General features: G+C 43.2%; 1 protein-coding gene across 1 annotated transcript; it reads right to left on the reverse strand.

The window, feature by feature from the left end:
- Positions 1-2,186: 2,186 nt before the first annotated feature.
- LOC104237612 (uncharacterized) lies at positions 2,187-2,846 on the reverse strand. Its single transcript, XM_070146530.1, has one exon. It carries the CDS (start codon positions 2,844-2,846, stop codon positions 2,187-2,189), a length of 660 nt encoding a protein of 219 aa, XP_070002631.1.
- Between the last annotated feature and the right edge of the window lie 8,526 nt (positions 2,847-11,372).

An 11,372-nucleotide genomic window follows, 5' to 3' on the forward strand; every position in this document is an offset into this window, starting at 1 on the left:
AACAAAGAACAATTGTTAGTTTGAAACGGTGGTTGGTTTTATGGCCTTGATTGTTTCGATCACTCGATCTCGACCTGAACCTTTGCTGAGAACCTCTGCTACTTGGTGGTTTTCTGAAGATTGATCTGTCTTTCAAACCGAGGGACTCAACTTTTAAGATTTCATGACGGCTCGCCCGTGTGGGGCTTCGACCCTTTCGCTTTATTCCACCATTAGGCTTTTACCCTTGGCTTTCTCTTCCCTTCCAATAACTTTGATTTCAGAGCATCAACCCTCATGGCCAGTTGGGATCGACTTGATGCACCCGCTGAGACTAGGTATTTTTCTTTAGCTTTTGTTAGGCAGAACCCAGTAAAGCTAGTCTTGCCACCTTTTCTTTGTATTAGTTTCGGAATAGAGTTAGACCGAAAGGGATTCAAGGAAAAGTAAACAAAGGACAAGAAAATGAATTTAAGGAGAAGTGTCCCTTTCGGGGATGAACGAGGTACTTATCTGGGGTGCATGCAGACTTCAATAAACATGACATGCTTCTTGGACTAGAGGCCCGACCCGTACAAACTTTCCCAACTTCTCATGAGCTTATTGCGACTCGTATTTCAAAATAAGAAAATCTTGCCACGACTCTTTCAGTGGTGAGAGGTGTCTTCTTTTCGATCGACGACGCCCTTTGCGGGTTTTTGCCAGCCGACCTCTCTCATTTCTCTTCTCACCGTCGCCTGGTAGTGCTCTTTACGAGTTTTCACTAACCGGGCTCTCTCATTTTAATTTCTATGCTCACCGTCGCCATATGGTGCCCGTAAGTTTTCACCGATAAGACTCTCTCATTTTATTTCTCTCATCTTGATTGTATAAAATCCAAGAAACTGTGTTTTCTACTTCCGATGCCTTTGCCAATTGATCGAAGGACTTGAACAAGGTTTGGGTAAAAAGAGACTTGGATCATATTACAACTTTGGAACCGTTCGGGCGGGGTCATCGCCGAACCATTACATCATTTGCCCCGGTTTCACTTTTTTCGGAAAACTGGATTTTTATTTTGTTGTGACTGTACCCTAGAGAGAGGCTGCCTATGTATCCTTTCGGAATCAAGTCGAAAGTAGTTCAAGAAAATATTTTGCTTTTGTTGTTGTTTTTTTTTGCAAACATCTTCGAGTTCCAAAGAGGGTAATGAAAGAAAAGTAAACAGCTCAATGGGTTAGCAAAGGATTGAAGTGTTTGGGGTAGCGAGAATGAAATCCTTCATCATCCCAATCGGGCAATGTTGTCACTGCAGAAAGATTAGACATAGTACCTTTTGACTGCATCTGCATTTACAACTGCTTCGGGATCACTTCCTTCAATGTCTCCCAAGTACAATGCTCCTCTAGGCAATATCTTTCTGATGATGTATGGGCCTTTCCACTTGGGAGCAAATTTCTCTTTTGCTTCCTGATGATGGGGAAGAATACGCCTTAGAAACGGTTGCCCCACTTCAAAATTTCTAGGCCGCTCTTTCTTGTTGTAAGAACGAGCCATTCTTTGTTGATACAACTGCCCGTGGCAAACTGCGGCCATCCGCTTCTCATCAATCAGGGTTAACTGCTCCAGGCGGTCTTTGACCCACTCAGTATCTTCAATTTTAGCTTCCACAATGATCCGAAAAGAAGGGATTTCAACTTCCGCGGATATTACGGCTTCAGTGCCATTAACCAAAAGGTACGGGGATGCTCCGACCGACGTACGCACAGTATTGCGATACCCCAACAATATAAAAGGGAACTTTTCATGCCACTGCTTGGAACTTTGAATCATTTTTCTCAAAATCTTTTTGATGTTCTTATTTTCTGCTTCAACGACACCATTAGCTTTGGGACGGTAAAGAATAGAGTTCTGTTGTGTTATCTTGAACTGTTCGCATATCTCCCTTATCAAATGACTATTCAAATTTTTAGCATTATCCGTAATGATAGTTGCAGGAATACCAAAATGGCAGATGAGGTTAGAGTGCACGAAGTCTACCACATCTTTCTTGTTGACAAATTTGAGAGTAATTGCTACAACCCACTTTGTGAAATAGTCGATGGCGACCATTATGAATCTATGCCCATTTGAGGCTTTTGGCTCGATTGGCCCAATGACATCCATGCTCCAAGCGACGAATGACCAAGGTGCTGACATAGGATGCAGTTCTGTGGGCGGTGCGTGAATTAAATCCCCGTGCACCTAACACTGATGACATTTACGAACAAAACTGAAGCAGTCTTTTCCATGGTCATCCAGTAATAAACCTTTCGAAAGATTTTCTTTGCCAAAACATACCCGTTCATGTGGGGTCCGCACACTCCTGCATGCACTTCGTACATGATTCTTCCGGCTTCTTCGGCGTCAATACATCTTAACAAGTTGAGGTCCGCGGTCCTTTTGTACAAGACATCACCATTCAAAAAGAAACTACTTGCATGCCGTCTAATGGTTCTCTTTTTGTCTCCGCTGGCTTGCTCAGGGTATTCTTTAGTTTTCAGAAATCTCTTGATGTCATGATACCATGGCTGAATATTTGGTTTTTCCTCAACCGTATTTGCAGTAACTGTGCCTTTCCCGGATTTGGATTTCCAAAGGATCAATGTAGGCATTGCCTGGTATGGCAGCATCGAGGCCAAAGTAGCAAGTGCATCAGCTAATTCATTGTGACAGCGAGGGATGTACCTGAATTCTATTGGCTTGAATCGCTTGCCAAGATCTTCCACATATTGCCTATAAGGAATAAGCTTGACATCTCGGGTTTCCCATTCTCCTTGAGCTTGTCGGATAATCATATCCGAGTCTCCCAAGATTAACAACTCTTCGATATCTTGGTCGATTGCCATGTTCATACCCATAATGCAGGCTTCATACTCGGCAGTGTTGTTTGTGCAGAAAAACCGAAGCCGGGCTGTGGCTGGATAATGCTGGCCGGTGGGTGAGATCAAGATTGCCCCAATTCCAACACCTTTTGCATTTACCGCCCCATCAAAGAACATTTTCCAAGCATGGGTGTCTTCAGATATTGCCTCAACTGAATTTACCTCTTCATCTGGGAAGTAAGTGCTCAAAGGTTGGTATTCATCATCAACCGGGTTCTCAGCCGAATGATCTGCTAACGCCTGGACTTTCATTCTCGTACGAGTGATGTAGACTATGTCAAACTTCATGAGCAAGATCTGCCACTTTGCTAATCTCCTAGTGGGCATTGGCTTCTGAAATATGTATTTTAAAGGATCCAACCTGGTTTTGAGGTAAGTGGTGTAAGCTTGCAAATAATGCCTCAGCTTCTGAGCGTCCCAAGTTAAAGCGCAGCAAGTTCTCTCCAATAAAGTGTACTTGGATTCATAACTGGTGAACTTCTTGCTCAGATAATAAATGGCCTGCTTTTTCTTTCCAGTCACATCATGTTCCCCGAGGACACAGCCGAAAGAATTTTCCAAGACTGTCAGATACAAGAACAGAGGCCTCCCTAGCTCAGGTGGGACCAATACCGGTGGATTCGATAGATATTCTTTGATTTTATCAAAAGCCTCTTGGCACTCATTTGTCCATTTGATTGCCGCATCTTTCTTCAGCAATTTGAATACGGGTTCACATGTGGATGTCAACTAAGCAATGAATCGGCTGATGTAGTTCAATCTTCCCAACAAACTCATAACAACTTTCTTGGTTCTTGGAGGAGGAAAATCTTGAATAGACTTTATCTTTGCTGGGTCCAACTCGATGCCCCTCTGACTGACTATGAATCCCAAAAGTTTGTCGGATGGTACCCCAAATGCACATTTGGCTGGGTTCAACTTCAAATCATATTTGCGCAGCCGCTCAAAAAAATTTCTCAAGTCCCGAATGTGGTCGTTCTGAGTTTTGGATTTGATGATTACATCAGTCACATACACCTCTATCTCTTGGTGCATCATATCATGACAAATAGTAGTCATGGCTCTCATGTAGGTTGCCCCGGCATTCTTCAGACCAAATGGCATGACTCTGTAACAGTATGTACCCCAAGGTGTGGTAAAAGCTGTCTTTTCTGCATCTTCTTCATCCATCAACACCTGGTGATATCCTGCGTAACAATCTACGAAGGACTGTATCTCATGTTTCGCGCAGTTATCAACAAGGATGTGGATGATCGGCAAAGGGAAGCTATCTTTGGGACTTACCTTGTTTAAATCTCTGTAATCCACACACACTCGAATTTTCCTATCCTTCTTTGGCACTGGAACTACATTGGCTAACCATGTGGTGTATTGAATCACTCGGATCATCCCCGCTTTCAACTATTTTGTGACCTCTTCTTTAATTTTGTCACTGATATCGGTTTTAAACTTTCTTTGCTTTTGCTGGACAGGGGGACAATGGGGGTAATTTGGCATCTTATGAACCGCCAAATCAACACTTAGTCCTGGTATGTCATCGTATGACAAAGCAAACACATCTTTGAACTCAAACAAAAGTTGGATCAATGCATCCCGGGTTTTCTCATCTGTGTGAATGCTTATCTTGGTTTCCCTGATTTCTTCAAAAGTATCCAAATTAACCGGCTCAGTATCATTTAAGTTCGTCTTAGGTTTATTCTCAAACTGTTCCAATTCTCGATTTATTTCCCTAAAAGCCTCTTCTTCATCATATTCTGGTTCTTGGTTCATTACTTCACAGTTAGACAGCGTGTTTGGATCTGGGCATGAAGTCCGCAAGCATGTCATGTTATTTAAAGCCGCATTATTAGAACTGAAAGAAGAAATAAAAGAGAAAAATAACCAAATCAGAAAGAATAAAGAAAGATGAAAAATGAAATATTGATTTTATTTCATTGAATTTGAAAATAACAGGGTTTACATTGGAAATTAAAAGACAAGAAACTAAATAAAACATCCGAGTTACACCCTGGAATAACTCGTGATGCAGAAAAAGTGGCAGGAGAGGTCTACCGAGACTCCTGCCTGATTGGGAATGGTGTAGCCTTCCAATTCTGTAGTTTGGCATTAGGTACCATATATAGCACCTCAGCGGCACTTGAGCCTTCCCCTGGTTGAACCATGTGGGCTTCATATAGTATCTTCCTCATGGCCCCATAGATTTCTTCGATTTCTTTAGCCGTAAAGGCCTTATCCTCCTCTTCCTCATTGTATTTCGGCTTGACAAATGTTCTATATAGATGCGGAACCGGCTGAGGCAAGACCCAATTATCATTCTTTCTATCATCTGCCCATCTTATATCAGCTGGAGTAGGCTAGAAGCCTACCCCAAAGAACTTTTCACTGGCGGTCGGTGTGATAGGTTCAGCTATTTCTTGCAACGATTTCCCAAGCCCTTTCCTAGGTTTGTAGCCGTGCCTGATTATTTCTTTGGCCACCATGATTGATGCATTAGAAAGGAAGGATTGACAACAAGGTTTTCCTTCTTCGCACTGATCAGCGACAACGATTTCAAAGGCCTGATAGACTATGTGCTCACTTCCTTCTCTTGCTTCAAGACATGGGACTGATGGGTCCCGATAAATCGATTGCTCATCTTCCCAGTGAACCACAATCTCCTGATCCTCATGTTCGAACTTCACCATCTGGTGCAGAGTAGAAGGCACAGCTCCCGCTGCGTGAATCCATGGCCTTCCCAAGAGAAAATTGTAGGACGTGTCCATGTCCAGAACCTGGAAGGTTACTTCAAAGTCTACTGGGCCGATGGTCAGAATTAGATCAATCTCTCCAATTGTGTCCCTTATGATACCATCGAAGGCACGTACACAGACGTTGTTGGGCCAGATTCTCTCGGTACCAATTTTTATACGCTGCAAAGTTGAGAGTGGGAAAATGTCTACCCCAGAGCCTCCGTCCAACATAACCCTTTTCACGTAGTAACCTTCGCATTTGTTTGTCAGGTGCAGGGCTTTGTTATGTGCATCCCCTTCTGGGGGGAAAGTCATTTTTGCTGAGGAGATATGGTTAATTGCAAAAAATCTTTCGGCCATTCTCTCCAACTGCTCTACAGAAGTCTCAAAAGGCACATATGCTTCGTTAAGGGTCTTGATCAATACCTTTTTATGTTCGATAGAATTCATCAACAGAGATAACAAGGAGACTTGTGCAGGAAATTTTCGAAGTTGGTCGATCACCTCATAATCCGCCATTTTCATCTTTTGAAAGAATGCCTCCGCTTCTTCTGCACATAAGGGCTTCTTAGATGGGAAGCGCTTTCTAGTGGCATTGTTCACCTCTTCCAGATTGAAATACTTTTCTGACGGGTTATTTTCTTGAACTTCTCCCGAGATTTCTTTGCCTTTGTAAGTCACCACTAATTTGTTATAATTCCAGGGCACAGTGGTAGGATCCGTCATGGGCTTTTGTGGTGCGCGGACAATAACCACGGGCTCACTCAGCCTTGGTAGATTAATTGACCCCCACATCATATAAGCTCCTTTTGGCACATACATTTGGGTTGTCTTATTCAGTTCGAATCTCCTGGGAGGACTCAAAGCCATCTGCTTTTCTTTGCGGCCTTGAGGGACATAGAGAACAACATCTTTGGGAGGCATTGCCCCAATTTCTACTTCAACTTTCTTTTCTGACTTTGGAGGGGTGGTTTTGTTCTTTTTCTCCCCTTTGTCTTGCTTTGGGGCACCTTTTGGTTTCTTTTGTACATCAGCAATGGCAATGATGTCCTTCAATGCTGGTTCAAATTCCTTGTCCTCACAAATCATTTCGATTACTGGCCAGTTGTTGTGGGCCGGCAGCGGGTTGTTAGTCACATTGGGAATATCTTCATCCATTATCACTATCTTCCTTTGTTCTATCAAGTTTTCCACGACTCTCTATAGAGTCCAACAGTCATCCGTGTCGTGCCCTTCTGCCCCTGAGTGATAGGCGCATCAGGTACCGACTTTGTAAGCGGGTGCTGGGTTTTGCTTGGTTTGAGGAACATGCTGTAGTAGACCCATTTGAACAAGATTTGGTAATAGGATGGAGTAGGATTCGCCAATTGGTGTGAAATTTGGCCTCTTGGGTGGTTCACGAGGGTAGAAATTATTTTGTGGATGCCGAGGGTTATAGTGGTTTGGGTAAGGAGACTGGTTTATAGAAAATGGAGCTTGGTTCCGGTTGGCTTGTTGTTATGGCCGGACATAAGGTTGAGCATTCATGATAGGGTATGGCTGAGGAGCATAGGCTACGTCTTGGTGAGGGTAGTAGTGTTGCGATGTCCTTTCTGAGAAAAAGGATGTGGGAGTGCACAGTGTTTTCTTGCACCCGACGCTGCCAGGGATGTTTCTTCCTTTTTCTTGCCCTTAGCCACTCCTCCAAACCCACCCTGAATGGCTTGAGAGGTAGCTTTGATGGCGGATTGGCTTAGAATTCGACCCGTTTTCAACCCATTTTCCACCATTTTGCCAGTCTTGATAGCTTCATCGATCGGTTTACCCATTGCGGACATTATATTTTGGAAGTAGTCAGCCTCCTGAGCTTGGAGGAAAACTGTGACCATTTCAATGTCATCCATTGGAGTATTTACCATGGAGGCCTATTCACGCCATTTAATTGTGTACTCTCGGAAGCTTTCCGAGGATTTCTTCTTTAAGTTTGTCAATGAGTTCCTATCTGGAGCAATATCAATATTGTACTGGAACTGCCTGACAAAATCCCTAGCAAGGTCATCCCAGATGTGCTAGCGGGATATATCTTGGCCCATGTACCACATAGATGCGATGCCGACAAGACTTTCTTCGAAATAGGCCATGAGGAGTTCTTTCTTCCCACCGGCTCCTCACAGCTGGTTGCAATATCTCTTGAGATGAACAATAGGATCACCACGTCCATCATACTTCTCAAATTTTGGGGTTTTGAATCCCAATGGCAGATGCACATAAGGGAACATACATAAGTCGGCATATGATACACTTTTCTGTCCACTCAAGCCTTGTTTGCTTTTAAGACTCTATTCCATACTCCTCATCTTATTCACAATCTCTTCTTGCTCAGGAATTTTGGTGATCTTTTCTTTCCCCACAGTGAATTCATATCGGGGTGGTTTAGAGTAAGTATAAGTGGGAAACTGAGGAGGTTCCATTGGGAATGTGGGTGTTTGGAAGGTGAACGCTGAGGGGTCAAAACCATGCCTGGGCAGTGTAGGCTATGCCGTGGCCGAGCAAGGTGGAGCGGTGAATATATTTGAGGTTGCACCGGACATTAACACCTGGGGGCGAACCTCAGAAGGTGTTCCCACAAAATGGTCCGAGATAGTTGGGTGTCCCAGTGGTGTGTTTGGGTAGTTTATGGGGATGTTGGAGGTCCCACTTGCCCTGGGAAAAAGCTCGAAAAATCTAGGGATTGTACTTTGTGGTTCTCTTCCATTTGCATAAGCGTCCCACATTTCTATCATGCAGAGATGCAGTAACCTGTTTTCCTCGGCAACTGCCAATTCTGAAGTTGGGATGCCCGAGATCGGACTCTCATCCGCAATAGGAACTGTTGGCAGAGTCATTTCTGAAGACATTTCAATGCTTCCCTTTGACCTCTTGAAGTAAGGATGCGAAGCCAGACTAACACAAATCCAACCACCTTTCTATAAAACCTAGAGTGGATGTAACATCAGCAAACGGTTAGTTTGGAACAAATAACAGACAGATAATCGCACATTGGGGTGTGATGCACCTATACAGTTAAATGTATTTCTACATGTTTCGCAATGGTTGCATGCTTCATTCCGGCTTTTCTTTTTCTTTCCTATTTTCTTATTTCCGCTCCCACTCTTTCCTTTTTATCCCTCTTTTTTTTGGTAATGGTCGAATCCTATGGAGATTGCCTATGTATCATGACCCCGCATAAATTAGACCGGGCGTAGTTCTAGGAGAAATATCAAAATATTTTGGGATTTTTAAATTTTTCATAAAAAGAAAATGCTTTGATTACAATGACTCAAAACTAACAGACTTGAAAAGGAAACCAACAGACTCTAATAGCAAGATGACAATATAGACTCAAGAACCGACTAACAGATTCTGACAGAAAGAAAATACAGACTTGGAAATAAACTGACAGACTCCAACAGAAACAGACTCAAGTGAAAATCAGGAATACATTAATTCTCCTGGGGCCCGTGGGACATCATTCGGCCTTGCCATGAGCCTATATGCGTGATCCCCTTGCAGCCGCTCCAAATCACTCATTATCTGGCGAACGAAAATCATCACTGCAACGAAGAAGGTGGTCCCTTTTCCTGAAGCAATCGCCCTAACAGCTGATTCCGGGCTTCCAACACCTGAGAGTCGTGAAGTTGTTGATTTTGCAATTGTTGTATTCCTTCCTCCATCAGAGCCATCAAATCATAATAATATTCCTTGTCAGCTTTGAAGTCTTTAGCCTGCTTGGCTGTTTCATTCTCAAGAGTAGTTACCTTTCTTCTCAGGCTGGTGATTGTCCCTTCATACTTTCTCTTCAGTTGTTGCACAAACTGTGCCCGCCCTTCTGTGTTCTTTTCCAATTGGGCCCGGAATTTTGCTAGACTGGCTTCAGACTTTTCTAGGTCATCATGACACTCAAGTGCTTTCTTTCTCAGACTTCTTATAAGCTTTTCGTCCGCTCGGCTTCTTTCCGGGTTTCTAGTAGCTATTCTCATTTTCTGGATTTGAGCTTTATGGGCTTCGTTTTCCTGAGTTAGCTTTTTCTTTTCCCCTTCATCTGCAACAACCTGGATATTGTTACCAAACTTGAGGTCTCTGATTTGTCTCTCTAATTTACTTATTTTGGCCCTATACCTTTATTCTTTTGCCAACCAGCCCCACTGCTCTTGTGAGTCGTTGTTGAATTGCTGAACATGAGCTCTCTTAGCAGGTCTCTCCGGAATTTGGAACCTTTTACCGAACCAAATAATGTACTGTGGGTCTACTTCACCTCTAGCTAGATCCCGCACCATAGTCTTAGGTTCAAGAAATCTACACTCATTCCACACCTGGCGAATTCTCCCTTCTGGAAATATGGCTTTTGGGCCCAATTCAATGACATGTTTGCTCAAATCTTCATCATGGGGGACGGTTTGAAATCTTCCTAATTGGCACCAAACCTTGTGGGGAGCATATGGCTGGATACTCCGGATGCCCATCAGGAGGAGATAACGCACTTCAGCTGACATGTATACTGCTTCGGTGATAGGAAGCCATTCGAATGCCCACTCAATTTTATCGGCGGTCAAGGAGCTCAAATGTGAAAGCCAAGTTTCAGTACCCTCGGGGAATTCAATACCCACTATTGGCTTTCAAATTCTTCAATGCAACTCAAACCGGTCATACCGTAATTCATATACCCAACCCGGTGGCAGAGATGTTCCTGCATCCATAATTGTAGTAACAGATTGCAGCCTTGGAAGAATTTTCCCCCTTCCCGACAGATAGTCAAGGCTCGGTAGATTTCAGATAAGATTAGGGAATCACAGAGGCGTTGGCTTTCTTGATTGCAACATCGATCATTCCTACGAGACCCACCTCTATATTACCATCTTTTTGCGGACAGACTACAACACCCAAAAAGGCTATTATAAAAGCCAAACCCTGTCTTGCCTCTCATTTGTCGTTATTCCCGGCATGGGTCAGACTAGTGTTCGGCTCTTCGAAACCTTGGGGGTTACCATAGCGTTGATACAAGAACTGGAGAGTGCAATAACCTTCAGATAAATTTCCATCCTAGATATCCCGACTAATACTCAACAAATACAGAAACCTGTGGGGAGATACCGGTCTTTGTGACACTGGATATCAACTTCTAAGGTTTCCATTAAGGCCCGCATAACCCGCAACTTCCTCCAGCGTGGGTGTGAGCTCAAAGTCAGAGAAACGGAACACATTGCAAGTTAGGTCCCAAAAAGGTACTAAAGCTTCAATTATGTACAACCATGGCTTGATGTTCAATAGTCCGACGAGACCTCCCATAAAATTTACCATGGTTTCTCTACTGCCTTTTTCTAGATCATTCCACCATATGTGGAGCTGTAAGGGGATCTCTTTAAGGGTTGTGAACGGTTCAACTTCATTTGTCATCATCCTGCACATTTATTAAGGTGATTTAATAACTCATTTTGACCCAAAAGAATACACCATTTTTTCAAAATTTTACTTAAAAAAATAAAATAAAACTCGATTTGAAAGGCAGATACGGCCTTTCAGCACTTCGGGGAAGAAGATTTCAAGGTTGTGCCTACTAACTGGTCGAAAAAATAAAAAAAATGACCAAAGGTGGTTGTTCTTGTAAAAACAGCCTTCCGGCGTCCTTTTGGGGACATTCGGCTTATTTTAAACAAGAATGGCATCACCCTGCTTATTTATGAAAAAATAAAATTTTGTTGCTTTTGGGCTATTTTTGCAAAAGGGAAGTTGGACCCGATGGGGG

The sequence above is a fragment of the Nicotiana sylvestris genome, chromosome 5 (genome assembly GCF_000393655.2).
Source record: "Nicotiana sylvestris chromosome 5, ASM39365v2, whole genome shotgun sequence".
NCBI classification, from domain to species: Eukaryota; Viridiplantae; Streptophyta; class Magnoliopsida; order Solanales; family Solanaceae; genus Nicotiana; species Nicotiana sylvestris.